Source organism: Myotis lucifugus, unplaced genomic scaffold (assembly GCF_000147115.1).
Source record: "Myotis lucifugus unplaced genomic scaffold, Myoluc2.0 scaffold_482, whole genome shotgun sequence".
NCBI lineage: Eukaryota > Metazoa > Chordata > Mammalia > Chiroptera > Vespertilionidae > Myotis > Myotis lucifugus.
Window position 1 is genome coordinate 517,582 of NW_005871530.1, and position 17,311 is coordinate 534,892.

General features: G+C 48.2%; 1 protein-coding gene and 1 pseudogene across 1 annotated transcript; both read left to right on the plus strand.

Moving 5' to 3' along the window:
• Positions 1–3,850: 3,850 nt before the first annotated feature.
• On the plus strand, positions 3,851–10,616 carry LOC106694478 (annotated as a pseudogene).
• Positions 10,371–16,005, plus strand: LOC106694484 (zinc finger protein OZF-like). Its single transcript, XM_023744676.1, is given in 4 exon segments — positions 10,371–10,400; positions 13,002–13,125; positions 14,052–14,740; positions 14,742–16,005. Coding segments are annotated over 3 exon segments (1,713 nt in total). The 5' UTR covers positions 10,371–10,400; positions 13,002–13,004; the 3' UTR covers positions 15,645–16,005.
• The last annotated feature ends 1,306 nt before the right edge of the window (positions 16,006–17,311 follow it).

Here is a 17,311-nt window from a genome sequence, read left to right on the forward strand (position 1 = left end):
GCTTCAGCGCTCTGGTGGCGAGTAGGAGGTGGAAGTGGGAGGCGGGCGTCCCCTGTTGTGCAGGGTGGGCCTGAGCCGGTTCTCCGGGCCCACCCCGACTCCTCTCCCGCCGACAGAGTCCCTCGGCCTCACCCCATCGGACCCCATCGGAACTTCAGGCTCAGGGGCCGCGCCGCTCGGGTCCCGCCGCCCAGGGCGCAGCGTCCAGCGCAGTGAGTCCTCGTGGAGACCCCGGGGTGTGAGGGGAGGGAGGGCGCCGGGCTGCGGGGCCGCCGGGGGAGGCCGTAGGGGGCTGAGCCGGGGAGGGGGGCACCCAGGCCTGGTTTGTGTCTAAAGGCGACGGAGAGGACGAGCGGCGGGTCAGGGGGGAGGTTCACTTCCTGCTCCGGGCGCCCGGGCTGGGGGTGGTTGTGAGCAGCAGAGGGTGAGGCCTGAGGTGCGGGTCTGAACGTCCCCACAACCGCCCAGAGGAGGAGCCGCCTCCAGGAGGGAGGACAGCGGTGAGGGCGGAGGAGGGGCTGTGAGCACAGCCGCCCAGCAGGGGCGCCCGGAGGACCAGCCCTGAGGAGGGGGCATCTCCGCGTCACGTGACCTCGGGCCGGAGCCCCTGGGTCCTGGGGTGGGTGCCCGACCCTCAGCCCTTTAGTTCCCACCGGTTCCTGTGGGTGCAGAGCCGCTGAGGGGACGGGGCTGTTGGCCTCATATCAGGGCCTCACACTATCCTGGCCTCTGAGGTCGTGGGGTCCTGGGCCGTCGGCCCCTCTTCTCGGGGGACCTTGGACATGGGGACCTTGAAGGGACACCAAGCCCAGAGTCCTAAGTCCAGGTCAAGAGTCAGATGAGTGGCAGCTGGTTTTGGCAGCCAGTGGAATTGTGTGTGACAGGTCCTTCCGCGCATGGGCTCCAGAATGTGCAAAGGCTTGGAGTGCAGACTAAGCTGATTCAGGGACGAGCAGGGGTCCATTTTTTAAAAAACAGGAACTGGAAACAGTGGGACAGGAACCAAGTGCAGAGGAGCTTTGTGACCACTTGGGTTTCTGTTCTGCTGGCGATGGGGTCATTGGGGTCATGGGAGCAGCAGAGCAGGTGACCTGTCCCAGGTCTCACTAGACTCCCTGTGGCTGCAGCCTGATGCACAGGATGGGTGTGAGGACGGTGGTAGGAGGCCCAGGACGGAAGCTGCTGTGATAGTGCTGGTGAGTGTGAGGGTACCTGGAGCACAGTGGTGGTTGTGGGTGTGGAAGAAGCAGTTGCATATGGATCAGGGTAGAGCTGTGGCCCCTGGATTTCCTAATTTTGAGGATTGGAGAGAGAGGTAAGAATCAGAGATGATGTAAAGGTTTGGATTTAGCACCTGAAGGAATGAAAGCATCAACTGAGATGGAGAAATTCATAGTGGAAAAGTTATGTTCATGAGGAATATAAAATCTTTTATTTTTGCCTTTTAAGTTATGAGATATTTCAGAGACCAGTTCATGACCATCTGGAACTCTGAGGAGTAAGTCACGATGACGACTACTTAAAAAAATAGCCATCTAGACCAGGGAGGAGTTGAAGGTCACCTATTTTTATTGGAGGTAGAAGAGTAATTCAAAAAAGGTTAGACTGTGGCTAGTTTATATTTATTTCTTAAACACTCACCCAGATTTCTTGTGACCCTTTGTGTGGCCTGGTGTGTTGCATCCAGTTTGGTTGATTTGCTTATGGACAAGAGGGGACATCTGTGAGACTCACTGAGCATGGGGTAGAGGACCATAGGCTGTGAGTGGAGAAGGGACATCAAGTGCAGCAGCAGTAGAGGTGGGCTCTGTGTAACTGAGATCTGATATGGTTCTCAGTAGGTGAGGTTGAAGGAAAAAACAAGTTGGGAGGGAGGCCTTCATAGCAGAACTGAAGGCAGGGTCTTGGGTGTGGGCAATGAGAGTCAGGTTATTACATGATAACTGTTTGAACTTGCCATGCAGTCTCTGGAACACACATGCTGAGTAATGACTAAGACCAAGGAGATGTCTATGGGAGCTGGGGCTACGGGAGTGCAGGTGTGAGAGAGGTGTGGCAGAAGGAGTGATGTGCTGTTGGAGAGGGAGTGTGAATTCATGGCCACAGGTCCCTGATATTGCCATAGAGGGAATGAAGGTTGAGTCCATTTCTGCTGTTAACTGGGGAATTTTATGGTAACTCCTGAAAAGACGGGTGTTGTGCTGCTATATGCCAGGTCCGGAATTTAGGTGTCATATAGGTGCACACCTGCCTGTTGCTGTTCGGCTGATACAGTGATCAATAGGAATGGGATAGCAGACATCAATGTCACCTGGGCTTGAATATGTCTACTGGCTTCGAGAATGCGAGTTAGAATTTTGAAAAAAGGTGATGAGAAAACAACCCGTCCTCTTCCTGGCCTGTATGTGTTGTCTTTGAAGTGGTGACTCTGGGAATAAAGGTGTATGAGAGAAGTGGGATAGGAAGAATTATGTGGAACTGGTAGCGCAGAGTGTTGGTCTCAGCAACCAAGATTGTAATCGAAAGGTGACCAGTGATGTTTGATTATCAGGGTTTTGGAAGGAGAATTTGTTGGACAATAAGGATATCGCCCCACAGGGCCAGTGTCAAATCACTCACATCTCTCTTTATGGCCAACATTTATCTGTCCCCTGTGTTGGTGACACCCATTGCCCTGACCCTAAATGTGAGGCCCTGAGGTCAGGGCTAATCAATCTGGGCATCTGCTCTGTTGCTGTGGGAAGATACAGTATCAGTAGGAATATAAGAAGAGAGTGACTCTGTTGGATGCAAGGCCTACTATTTTCTGTGATGAGGGAGAAGCGAGCAGATGGATATGGAGAGTGGGAGGTATGATGGAAGTAAAGACTAGGAGACAAGCTGATCATGCACTGAACTGTCCCCATCACGACAGGATATGGACTTCGAGGACGTGGCCATTGCCTTCTCTGAGGAGGAGTGGGGGCTCCTTGATGAGGCTCAGAGACTTCTGTACTGGGATGTGATGCTGGAAGTGTTTGCGCTTGTCGCATCTGCAGGTAAGAGCTTCACATTGTCCCAGTGTCCTGAGGTGATTTCTTCTCCTCCTTTATTCCCCAAATGTAGCTTTCTCTCTCCCACAGCCAGACCATGGGCTCTTCCATTTTTTCCCATTATCCTGTCAAATGCACTGTGGCTGAGTATGCTGAGTGTGTGGAGAGCCCAGACAAAGGACTCCATGAATGTCCCTCACACCCACAACCTCAGATAGGACAGGCGGTGTCTGGGAGTCAGGATTGTTGCAAATAGGTTAATGGGTCCAGCTTGCACTTTCTCTTTCTGGGAGGGTGTCTGTGTCCACATCTATGGCTTCCACTTCTGCACCATTCCTTCAGCTAAAGGCTCTTTGTGACTGACTGTGCCAGGTTATGGTCTTCACTTGCATGAACCATGGCTGGTTCTTGAAAGACCTCCTTCCATTGTTTGTCGTATTCTGTTCCCTGAATACCATTGCAGGCTGTCTTGCTCTGGCCCAGTGCTGCCTACTCACCGGTGTTTTCTTTCTTTCTTTCTTTTTTCTTTTTTAAAATATATTTTAGTGATTTCAGGGAGGAAGGGAGAGGGACAGAGTGATAGAAATATCAATGATGAGAGAGAATCATTGACTGGCTGCTCCTGCATGCTCCCTAAGTGAGGGGCATGTCCCTTGACTGGAATCGAACCTGGGACCTTTCAGTCCGCATGCCGAGGCTCTATCCATTGAGCCAAACCGTCTAGGGCTGTCTTTCTATAGATCTCAGAGTATTTGTGTTTTATGAGCTTGTACAATAGAAGATGCAAGGTGAACCCTGTTTTTTTTCCCTGGAGGAACATGCCTGATGATCTAAAGGGTTGCGTGGCCCTTGTGAGTTCCAACCCGCAGGACGTATGACATAAGGGTGGTGCTTAGATCACATCAGGAACCTGCTGTTGTCCAACAGAGTTTAGGTTGAGGTGCCACTGCCAGCAGCTCATATTTCTACCTTTTCATTCCCATGCTTGACACTTCCCTGACTTATCTTTTAATCTTTGACTTCCTGGTTTTTGGCTACCTTCACCTTTCTGCCCTTTTTTCCATACCTGTTCCCCTGAACTGCTCTCTCTGAGGTATTCTCAAATATTGACCTGCACATGTGTTATGAGATGTACATATGTGCTTCACTAGACCCTGCTTTTCATATCTTGACTTTTACTTGGAATAAGATGTAGCCAACCTTCTGTACAGCTTGCCCATGTCAACGGCAGACAAGCTCTGTTGAATACTGTTAGTAGAAGCATGAGCAGACTATCCAGCTTCTGTTCCATGTGGTGCTTGCCATGTTTGTTTCATATTTTGTTTGAGATCTTCCTTGTATGGTCATCCTCAGTGGGCCAGATCTTCACAGCAGCATCTTATCAACATTTCCTTCAGATATTTTGCTGTCGGACAATTGCATGTAACCTAGGTGCTAATGTGCGACACACTTTTGCAATGAGACTTCTCCCTGGCAGCACAGTGGACATTCATTTCATCACCATTTTTCTGTTTTCAGGTTGTTGGCATAAAAAGGATGATGTGGAGGCCCGTTCTGAGCAGAGTGTATCTGTACAAGTGGAGTCACAGGTTAGTGCTTTTAAGTCAGCTCCAGCAACCCAGAAGAGCCATCGGTGCGGAAGGTGTTTCTCTCTGTTAAAAGACATTCTGCACCTGACTGAGTCACAAGCAGCAGACTTTGAGCAGAAAGCCTTCTTCAGTGACGCATGTGTGAGAGACTTCTGTTTCAGTGCAAATCCTCACCGACCACAGAGGGAAGCAGGTGGAGAGACGCCCTGGAAAGAAGCTGTGGGCGGGGCCTCGTCTGTGGCCAGATGCAGCTTCTACTTATCAGGGCTGCCTTCATCCAGTAGGGAGGGTGGGGAACACTACCCAGCCATCTCAGAGCTTGTCCAGCACCAGACCCCTCTCAACACTGAGGAGCCACACAGTTGTAGTGAGATTTCAGAAGAATTTCTCAAAAGACAAAGGAATCACCGATGGGATGATTGTGAAAAAGCAGCCAGCCACAACCACAGCCTTGTTCAACATCAGGCTGTCTGCTCTGGGGAAGAGAGATATGAGTGTAATACATGTGGGAAACTTTTTACATGTATCTTTAACCTCAATAGACATAGGAGAATTCATGCTGCAGAAAAGTCCTATGAGTGCACTGGCTGTGGGAAGCTGTTCAAAAAGGGCTCTTCCCTCACAAGACACCGCATAGTTCACACTGGAGAAAAACCGTATGAGTGCAGTGACTGTGGCAAGCTTTTCAATGACAGGTCATCCATCAGAAATCACCAGAGAGTTCACACTGGAGAAAAACCGCATGAGTGCAGTGAATGTGGGAAGTGCTTCAGTCAAAGGTCTGACCTCACTAAACACCACAGTGTTCACACTGCAGTAAAACCTTACAAATGTAGTGAATGTAGGAAATCATTTAGGTGCAGTTATGACCTCTCTGTCCACAAGAGAGTTCACACTGGAGAAAACCTTTACAAATGTAGTGAATGTGGAAAATCATTTGCACGCAGTTATCACCTTTTTATCCACAAGAGAGTTCACACTGGAGAAAAGCCCCATCAATGTAGTGATTGTGGGAAATGCTTCAGTCAAAGCTCTAACCTCATTCAACACCACAGAGTTCACGCTGGAAAAAAACCGTATGCCTGTAGTGATTGTGGGAAGTCATTCACGCAAAAGTCCACTCTCACAGGTCACCAAAGAGTTCACACTGGACGAAAGCCATATGAGTGTAGTGATTGTGGGAAGTCATTCAGGCGAAAGTTCACTCTCACAGCGCACAAGAGAGTTCACACTGGAGAAAAGCCATATGAGTGTAGTGAATGTGGGAAGTCATTTAGGCAAAAGTTCGCTCTCACAGAGCACCAGAGAATTCACACTGAAGGGAAGCTGTATGAGTGTAGTGATTGTGGGAAGTCGTTCAGGCAAAAGTCCACTCTCACAAAGCACCAGAGAGTGCACACTGGATAAAAGCCATATGGGTGCAGCGATTGTGGGAAGTCCTTCAGTAATAGGTCTATCCTCACTATACACCAGAGAGTTCACACTGGAGAAAAGCCATATCAGTGTAGTGAATGTGGGAAATCATTCAGGCAAAGTCCACTCTCACTCAACACCAGAGTGGTCACACTGGAGAAAAGCCTCATGAGTGTAGTGAGTGTGGGAAGTCCTTCAGCAGACGCTCTACTCTCATTTGACATCACATAGTTCACACTGGGAAAGGGCCTCATGAGTGTATTGAATGTGGGAAATCTTCACTATAAATCTGTCCTCCTTTAACACTTGAGAGTACACACAGGAGAAAAGCTTTACATGTGCAGGGAATTTTTTATCTTCCTCACTCAGAATAGCAACACTGAAGGAGAAGCATTTACCCCATTTTACCTGAATAGGATCCCCTTTCACCAGAACGTACAATCTGCTACATTCCTCCTAAGTTTCAGGTACAATTGAGGTTTGAAGAAACTGCATTGCACCTGCTAACCTAGTCAGGCCTACGACATGATTGATGTCACTGTGAGTATTTGTGTACAAAGGATCTCACCTCTACCATCTGGCTCACCTGTATAGTGTGCGTCAGTCACAATCCTTGCATAAACTGGGGTTGTGCTTGAGGAAATTATGAATATTCGAAGCTCCTGGCTAGATCTTCATTCCTTTATTTCTGACCAGAGAATTGACCTGACCCAGGTTTCATCCGGAGCACCCTCCTCAGCTAAGTGCTTCCTCTTTCAGGGATATTGTGGGACTCACATTGTGCTGTGAGGAAGTGTTTCAGGTTCCAGTTCATCAACCTGTAAACCTCTTGCTATCCTCTGGTTTATGATCTTTATGTAAAGGTGTTTTTCCTTTAATTTTATTGGTTATATTCTCTACCTGGGATGATTGAAAGGAAAGTTGTGATGTGTCAGCATGGACAGGGGAACAGATATGGTGGGTCCTAAATTTTCTGTGCTTTGGAAGGCACAGCTTGATGGGAGAAAATCACTCTTTGTCCAATATTGGCTGATTTTGTATTGCTAACCAAGGCTTGAGAGAGAGTGTGCATGACTTTGTGGTTGTAATTTGTTGTCTGGAGCCTCTTATATTGTAGAGCCAATGGCCGCCCTGAACAGGCAGCCTTTATTGTGCTTCTGTGAATGATTTGAAGTATATTCTCTGTTCACAGTATGTATTACACAAGTGTCAGCAATGTTTAGGGGAAGTACTCTTCATGTGCTCCAAAGAGGCCATGTGTCACAATGTGTGAGATTTCATAGGCTGGTGTCATTTATTGTAAGACTCTGAGGTGGAATTAGTTTGGGAGTTTGGGAGATAAACACTGTTTTGCTATTCATGGCAGACACTGCAGTTAAACTGGTTAAAAAGTGCCTCTTTTGAACATAAATCCAAATTATTTCATGTCCTGTGACTTGTATGATTTCTGAGGACGTCCATCACTGTTTGCTGTGGCTGGCATCACTGGCAGACAAAAGCATCTCATGGTTGTGTGGATTCCCCTGCCCCCTAGGCAGTGGTGGGCAAACTCATTAGCCAACAGAGCCAAATATCAAAAGTACAATGATTGAAATATCTTTTCAGAGCCAAATTTTTTAAACTTAAACTATATAGGTAGGTACATTGTTATTAACTTAATTAGGGTACTCCTAAGGCTTAGGAAGCGCCACACTCAAGGGGCCAAAGAGCCACATGTAGCTCGCAAGCCACAGTTTGCCGACCTTGGCTAGGGTATTCACATCAAGGTTGTTGCTCAACAGGCAAGACCTCACAGCTAGAGGAAGGATAATGCTGTAATCAGCCCCATAATGTGTGTTTTGTAACCAGTCAGCATTCCTGTTGATTCCAATAGTAATAGTCTTCCCTACTTGACAACATTTGCTGCCACTGAGGCAAGGCTCATCCTGTGAAACGGTCACATGTGAAATAAACTCACCTGCAACTCATACACAGGGTGGGGCAACAATAGGCTCATAGTTGTATGTTTGGAAAAACACAGAGATTATTCTTTTTAAAAATATGTTAGAAAATAATTTTATTCTTTTTTGGGGGCGGAGAGAGAGTAAGAGACTGAAGAGAAAGGTAAACATAGATCTGCTGCCTCCTGCATGCCCCCTACTGTGGATTTACATGGGGATGTTCACTGACCTGGAATCAAACCAGAGAGCTTTCAGTGAATGGGGTCACACCCAATCAACTGAGGACACTGGCCGGGGCAGATATTATTCCTGTATTATTATTGTTATTATTATTATTATTATTATTGTATTATTTTCCATACCAGCAACTCTAAACCTACTTTTTGCCACATCCTATATTTTCCCAATACCCTGTTATAATCTCACTCTCTGCCTTTCTCGGCCCTCCATACAGTCATGGATTTTCTTTTCTTTACAAGAGAATAGTTCATATTGTTCATAATTTTATAGGGACTACTTGGTGTGTACTCTGTAACAAATACTCGTTTCCTCCCTGTACATAGAAATTTTGAGATTCAACAAAATGCTTATGTGAAAAGATAAATTACTTATTTCTGAGTAGCACTGTGTTCGGTGAATAATCACTATATCTATTGATCTGTATATGTGTTTTGTTATTTCCAGGTTTGGGGTAATATAAATAAATCTTCTGAAAATATTTGCATTCAGTTCTCTATATAGACATATGTTTTTCTTATCAAATTGTTGTGTAGGTGAATGCTTTATATTTAAGATATGTGAACCTATGAGCCAACGTGGTCATTCCCTTTGCATTTCCCCTAACCCACAGTATATAAAAATTCCAATTTTTCTGCTACCCTCCAAGGACATACAATGGTTAACCTTTTCAAATAGTAACCCTGGAAATGCATATAATGTTAACTCGCTTTCATTTTAATTCCATCTACCTAAGAGTTTTTTATGGTGAACCTTTTTTCATACATTTATTTGCACTGTCTTATCTCATTTGTTAAAATGTCTGCTGAGAATCATTTTCAAATTGTTTAAATAAATTTATTATTTTAACTCAAGGAGGACCGTGCAGAATCTAGGACATCTGCTCAAATTTCCCTCATTCCCCAGTCACTCAAGTGACTCCCCTTCCATATGGAAGCATTTCTTTTGAATCTTGGATGGAAAATTGTTTTACTCAGTTTTAATGCTATGTACAACTGAAGCCCACTTATATACTTATACATTTAATGTGCATTGATAGCATTCGGAACCACTCTTAAGTCTAAGCATTTTTTAGTACATTAAATGAAATCTAGCTTTGCAGTATTTATCAATTTCCCTGGCATAAATACTCTCTTCATGGTCAGTTTTAAACTGCCAAAATGATAGCCTTGAACATTGACATGATAAGATATTCCAGTAGCACATCATTGTATTTTATTTCCAACAAAATGATACAGTGGCAACAAATAAAGCCCAGAACTTTCATAATAACGCAGTAAAATTATTGGGATCCTCAAATTTTAAACCTATTTTAAATTTTTATTTATGTATAATTTATTTAATTCATACATTCAAAAAAATATTTTAATTGATTTCAGAGAAAGGAAAAGAAAGAGAGAGATAGAAACATCAATGTTGAGAATCACTGAGGCTGCTACCTGTACCTCCCCTCTCCCTGGAAATTGAGCCTGCAACCCATGTATGTGCCCTGACCAGGAATAGAACCATGACTTTCTGGTTCATAGGTCAATGCTCCACCACTGAACCACACCAGCTGGGCTATAGTATTTGGAAAATTTTTTTAAAAATATTTGTATTTTTTTATTGTTGATAGTATTACAGATGTCTCCCATTTCCCCCTGTATATATATTTTGGTGGATCTATTCCAGACCTCCCTCCTCCCCTGAGAGATATGTCAGTTTGGACCAGTTAAGCAGACCTCCAGTCCCATCTTGTCCTCCTGCGCCACCTGTGGGGCCTCAACACCTATACTCACCAAGGTCATTGGCTGGGATGATCCCTCCTCTGGTCGATGCGAAAACTACATTACCCAGAAAGCACTGCGCGCATGCCTCAGGCTGTTAGCAGCTTTTTGGTGCCTGCACATCCTGTTAGGGCGGGACATCCGGAGTCCTCCTCCCGTCAGCCATTTTGAAAACTCACGTGGGTTCAGAGAGTCTCAAGCTTCCCGGCTCTGGTGACGAGTAGGAGGAGGCGGTGAAGGCAGCGTCCCCGCCCGGCAGGGTGTCTCTGAGGCCGGTTGACCCCCAACCAGCGGGATTGGGATCCCCGAGGCTCCCCGACTCCTCTCCGCCGACAGAGTCCCCTCGGCCTCACCCCATCGGACCCTCAGCCTCGGGGCCGGCTCCGGTCGGGTCCCGCCGCCCAGGGCGCAGCGTCCAGCGCAGTGAGTCCTCGTGGGGACCCGGGGTGTGAGGGGAGGGAGGGCGCCGGGCTGCGGGGCCGCCGGGGGAGGCCGTGGGGGGCTGAGCCGGGAGGGGGCACCCAGGCCTGGTTTGTGCCTAAAGGCGACGGAGAGGACGAGCGGCGGGTCCGGGAGGAGGTTCACTTCCTGCTCCGGGCGCCGGGGCCGGGGGTGGTTGTGAACAAAGAGGGACCTTGAGCCCCGAGGGCGGCGGGCATCACCGGCCCGGGGCGGGGCCAGGGCCCTGAGCAGCCGGAGCCCCTGGGTCCTGGGGTGGGTGCCCGGCCCTCAGCCCTTTCGTTCCCACCGGTTCCTGCGGGTGCAGAGCCGCGGAGGGGACGGGGCTGTGGGGCTCCTGTCAGGGCCTCACTCTCTGGTGGCCTCTGAGACAGTGGGGTCCTGGGATGTTGGACAGACAATCGGCCCAGAATCCTAAGGCCACGACAAGGGCTTTACAAAGTGGACCCTGGTTTTGGGAACCGGTGCAGTGAGATGTGGGAGTGTCAGCCTGACTGTCTCCTGTCCCGGGTGTGATTGCAGCCAAGGGCACAAACCAGGGGTGCAGGCTCCTCCCCTGCTCCTGCCCTGCTCGGGTGTCCGGCAGGGGGCACCCTATCTGCTCTTTCCCTCACGGCCATGGTTTCCTCTATATTCCCGCTCCCACACACTCTACAATCAATGGAGAAATGTGCTCAGGTGAGGATGTGTATGTATATGTATGTACTTTTACTGATTAGGCTTAGAAAGGAAAGGGGGGGGGGGGGAGACAGAGAACATCATTGAGCAAGAACGAAGGCTCGTGTGCTTATGTACAACCCCTATTGGGAATCCAGGCCTCAGCCTCAGCATGTGACTGACCAGGGCTGGAACCTGTGACCTCTCAGTGGTGGGTTGATGCCCAAGCAACTGACACAACCAGCCAGGACCGTAGATCACGTTACTACAGGGAATCATGGTCAGGATGGTAATGGTAGTGGTAGCTCACAGGGACAGTGTGACCCTGTGGACGGGTTTCCTGCCGGGGCCCCTGTTTGTGGGAGGTGGGTGTCATAACACAACAAAGGAACAGAGTGGTCATGTAGAGTGTTGAGGAGAGATAATGGCTTTGCAGTGGTCAAGGCCTTTAAAAGATGAGTGGACATGAGATGAATAGGAGGCTGAAGAGTAATTCACACAGGACGAGGCTAAGGCTGGTACAGAGTTACTTCTCTAAACACTCACTAGGATTTTTGCTTTGACGCTTGGTGTGGCCTGGGGTGTTGCAGTCAGACTGGTGGGTGAGCTTAGAGCAGGGGTGGTCATCTGTGAGACTCACTGGGCTTGGTGCAGAGGGCCGTCGGGGCTGGGACTTGGGTGACGGGTAAGTGGAGAGATGTTGGCTGTGACTGCTAAAGGGACATCAAGTGCAGCACCAGGCGAGGTGGGCTCTGGGAATCTGAGATCTGATTGTGTTTCTCAATAATTGAGGTTGAAGGAAAATAGAGTCATGGAGAGAGGCCTTCGTAGAAGGTCTCAAGGCTGCCTCTGAGTGTCTGGGCAGTACTTGATCCTGTTTGAATTTGGCAAGCATTCTCTGGACCACACCTGCTGAGTAATGACTAAGAGGCCAAGGAAATGCCTATGGGGTTGGAGCTGTCGGAGTGCAGGTGTGAACAGGGTGTGGTAGAAAGAGTCATGTGCCCTTGGTGAGGGAGTGTGAATTGTGAATTCATGGCCACAGGGCCCTGACATTGACCTTAGAATAAATGAAGGGTAAACCCATGTCTGCTGGCGTCTCGGTGATATAATACTGGTAATTTTAGGGTAGTTGCCTGAAAAGAGGGGTGTTGTGTTGCTACATGCCAGGTCCAGAGATAAGATGACATTTACCTACCCAGCTGCCTTTTGTTGTTGAGGGCTGACACACTGACCCATAGGAATGAGAAGCATACCAATACAGCCATGTTACCTGGGCTTGAAACTCTCCACTGGCGTGGGTAAAGCAGAAGGGTGAGAGAGAAATAGGTTATGGCAATGGTGAATAATTTTGGAAATGAAGGTGGTTAGGAAACCACTCATGCTCAAGGCAAATCTGTGTTACCTTCAAATTTGTACACCTGGGAAGGAAGCTGTGTGAGAGAAGTGTTTTCAAAGAACTCTGTGCAGCAGGTAGTGAGAACTGATGGCCTCATCACCCTGGAAGGAGGGTGTAAGGGGGAAGTGTGATGCCATGTATTTGGTGTCTTCGAGGAACCATCTGGGGGACTACAAGGAGACTGCCTGACAAGAGCAGCATGAAATCACTCACATCTCTCCCTGTCCTATGTTCTTGACACCCACTTTATTGACAAGGGGCAGTGTGGCCTACATGTGAGGCCCAGAGCTCAGGTATCTTCTCTCTGCTCAACTGCCTTTATTGCTGTGGGAAGACACAGCATCAGTAGGAATATAAGAAGAGAGTGACTTGCGAGGGAACAAGGCCTGCTGTCTCCTCTGATGTGTGGAGTTGAGGGAGCAAATAGTTGGGGGGCGGGGGGGAGCATGATGAGTATAAAGGCCTGGGAGAGAAACTGATCATGGACTGTACTGTCCCCATCATGACAGGATATGGACTTTGAGGACGTGGCTGTTGCCTTCTCTGAGGAGGAGTGGGGCCTCCTTGATGAGGCTCAGAGACTTCTGTACTGCGATGTGATGCTGGAAGTGTTTGCACTTGTGTCATCTATAGGTAAGCCCTCCAAATCACTCTTGGTGTGCTGAGGTGATGTCCTCTCTTCCTTCATTCTCCAAATGTAGCTTTCTCTCTCTCATAGCCAGGCAATGGCTCTGCTAATTTCCCCCACTGTCATGTAAAATGGGCATGGCTGCCAGGGGTGAGCTCTGGGGAGACCCCTGAGCTAAGGTCTTTAGGAACATCGCTAACACCCACTGCCTCAAAGGTGTAGCAAGTGTCTGGGAGTCAGGAGCCTTGCAGTGAGCTTACTGGGTCCCAGCTTTTAGTTACTCTTCCCAGGAGGGTGACTGGATCCACCTGCATGGCTTCCACGTCTCCCACCTTCCTCTAACTAAGGGTTCTTTGTGTCAGCCAGTGCCACGTTATGGTCTTTACTGACATGAACCATGAGCTGTTCTTGTAAGACCCTCCTTCAACTGTCCGCAATATTCTCTTTGCTGAACACTATTCAGGCTGTGATGATCTGGGCCAGTGTTGACTGCTCGCCTCTGCAGTATCTCCCACATTAACCTGCACATGTATTATGAGGTGCACATACGTGCTTAAATAGTCCTCCACAGCAGGTACTCCTTTATTGAATTTTACTTGGAATAAGACCTAATCAATCTGCACAGCTTGCCCCTGTCATCATCAAAGAAGCCCTGCTGAACGCTGTTAGCAGAAGACTGAGCTGGAGATCTGGCTTCTCTTCCATGAGCTGCTTGCCATGTGTTGCGTCATAACTCTGGTGAGGCCTTCCCTGTTTTGTGATGTTCAGTGGATGAGACCTTCACAGCAGCCTCTCATTAATCCTTCCTGCACCTCTCTTATTTTCAGACAGTTGCACGGAAACATATAGATTATGTGTAAAACACTTTAGCAATTGGATTTCCTCTGTCACGACAGCCAACACTCAGTTCCTCAGCATTTCTGTCTTTCAGGTTGTTGGCATGAAACAGATGAGGAGGCCTGTTCTGAGCAGAGCGTATCTGTACAAAGAGAGTCACAGGTCAGGGCTTCTGAGACAGAGCCAGCAACCCAGAGGGCCCATCTGTGTGAACGCTCTTTCTCCATGATCAAAGACATTCTGCACCTGACTGAGTCACAAGCAGCAGACTTTGAGCAGAAAGCCTTCTTCAGTGACGTATGTGTGAGACACTTCTGTTTCAGTGCAAATCCTCACCTGCAACAGAGGGAAGCCAGTCTAGAGAAGCCCTGGAAAGAAGCTGTGGACAGGGCCTCGTTTGTGACCAGGTGCAGCTTCCGATCTTGGGTGCCTTCAACCAATACAAAGGTTGGGAAAGTCTCCCCAAGCATCTCAGGGCTTCTCCAGCACCAGGCCCCTCTCAGCACTGGGGAGCCACACAGTGCACGTGAGATTTTACAGGAATTAGTCAGTGGAAAAAATCATCACAATTGGGGTGGACATGAAAACGCTGCCACCAACAGCGGGAAAGTCATTCGACATCAGAGTGTCTGCTCTGAAGAAGTGAATAATGAGGGTAACAAATGTGGGAAAGTTTCTAGACATACATTTAACCTCAATCAACATAGGAGAGTTAACGTTAGAGAAAAGTCCTATGGGTGTACTGATTGTGGGAAGTTCTTTAGAAAAAGCTCTACCCTCATTTCAACACCGGAGAGTTCATACTGGTGAAAAGCCCTATGTGTGTGGTGATTGTGGGAAGTCATTCAGTCAAAAGTGTAGCCTCAACAGTCACCGGAGAACTCACACTGGTGAAAAGCCCTATGTGTGTGGTGATTGTGGGAAGTCATTCAGCCAAAAGAGTGACCTCACCAGTCACCGGAGAACTCACACAGGTGAAAAGCCCTATGTGTGTGCTGGTTGTGGGAAGTCATTCAGCCAAAAGAGTAACCTCACCAGTCACCGGAGAACTCACACTGGTGAAAAGCCTTATGTGTGTGGTGGTTGTGGGAAGTCATTCACCCAAAAGAGTAACCTCATCAGTCACCGGAGAACTCACACTGGTGAAAAGCCCTATGTGTGTGATGATTGTGGGAAGTCATTCAGTCAAAAGGATGGCCTCATCAGTCACCGGAGGACTCACACTGGTGAAAAGCCCTATGTGTGTGGTGGTTGTGGGAAGTCATTCAGCCAAAAGCGTAGCCTCAACAGTCACCAGAGAGTGGACACTGGTGAAAAGCCCTATGTGTGTGGTGATTGTGGGAAGTCATTCAGTCAAAAGTGTAGCCTCAACAGTCACCGGAGAACTCACACAGGTGAAAAGCCCTATGTGTGTGGTGATTGTGGAAAGTCATTCAGTCAAAAATGTAGCCTCAACAGTCACCAGAGAGTGCACACTGGTACAAAGCCGTATGAGTGTAGTGAATGTGGGGAATCATTTTGCTCTAGTCACCATCACCTTAAGAGAATTCACACTGGAGAAAAGCCATATCAGTGTACTGATTGTGGGAAGTCATTCAGGAAACGCTGTAACCTTATCCGACATCGCAGAGATCACTTTGGAGAGAAGCCTAATGAGTGTAGTGATACTGGGAAATCATACCGGTAAACCGCTGCTCTCACACATCATCAGAGGGTTCACACTGGAGAAACGCCATATGAGGGTGGTGATTGTGGGAACTCCTTCAGCCAAAGCTCTATGCTCATGGGCCACAACAGAACCCTGTTATTAGACACCTGTCTGTTTTCCTTCCAGCCCTGCCTTTTATTGCCTCTACAATCAGGCAGTTCACATTGAGTCTCTGAGCCTGGTTTCCTCCCCAGGAAATAGATGATTAAGCCATGTCAGGTTGCGGAGAGGATTAAATGATATAATTCTTGTGAAGCATTGAATCCAGGGCCTGACAGGTGCAGTGAACATTGAGTAACTTAGCTCCATAGCTTCACAATGTGTGCTGACTGCAGATACGCAGACATTGTATGAAATGTTGACTTGTTGGTTTTGTATCTTCTCAAATTTTGTTGTTAGATGAATAGGATAGAATTGTGTACGTTGTCTCATAGCCTGCTGTTTCTTGTAAAAATGTGAAATTTGTAAGTTAGAAATAAAGCTCTGACAGCTGGAGTGGGGCTGTTGTGTGAGTGTCATCTCATGGACAGAAAGGTTGCCTGTTCGTATCCTGTTGAGGGGCAGAAGCCAGTTTCCTGGCTAGATGCCACTGGGGGGGGGGGGGGGGGATGCAGGAGGCAGGCAATCAGTGTTTCCATCTCATTTCCTCTGAAAGTCAATTTAAATATATAATCTCCATTTAGGTTTGTAGCCTTCAGGAATAATAGAAATAACGCATTTCACCCTGAGGAGCATTCTGAGCTTCATTTAATCTGAAATATTTCTAAACATGAGAACATGGCAGACAATACTCTCCAGATTCCTGAGTCAAGACCCCAAATCCTAACTTGGTCATTTCCCAATGCCACTGCCCCCCCCCCCTCCCCTGCAACCACAGTATTTACAAAGGTCAGTACCAGGTATCATCATGCCATCTGCAGGGCCTGGAAAATTACATTCCCCAAAGGGCAATGTGCCTAATGATGGCTGGGTTTAGCCAATGAAAACCCAGGAGAAGTACATGGTCCCAGTGCTTATTGGTTTGGGCGGGACTTCCATTATCTTCCACGTGGTGGTTATTTTGACCTTTTTATTGTGTTTATAGAGGCAGAGGGTCCAGGACTGGGTTACAACCAGGAAGGGGCTTCATGGGCAGCGGCCCGGCTGTGCAGGGTGTGTCAGGCTTGTGGAGCCCCCACTGGCGGGATTAAGGCCTCGGTGCCTCCCAGACTCCTCTCTCCTCAAAGGGTTCACCTCAGCCTCATCCCATGTACCCTCCTTCCGACGGTGCTCGCGCGTGTCTGGTTCTGCAGCCCAGGTCACAGTGTCCAGAACAGTGAGTCCTTCGTGGCTGATGTGCCCTGTGGTGGGGGAAAGGGGCTGTGGGCCGCAATGCCACTATGAGGACATGGTGGTGCGGCTGAGCCAGGATTGTTCAGCAAAACCCAGGCCTGTTTTTGTGTCTAAAGGCGACATCAAGAGGCGAAGTTGTGCGTGAGGAGTTTTACTTTCATTCTCAGGAAGCCGGGGTCATCGTTTGCTGTGATCAGTAGATGGACATTGTGTGAGGCAGGGTTCTGACATTTGCCCAAAACTGCCCAGAGGAAGGACAGTCTAGAAGGGAGAGGACAGCAGGAGGGCGGGAAGGAGGACCCTGTAGGTGATGA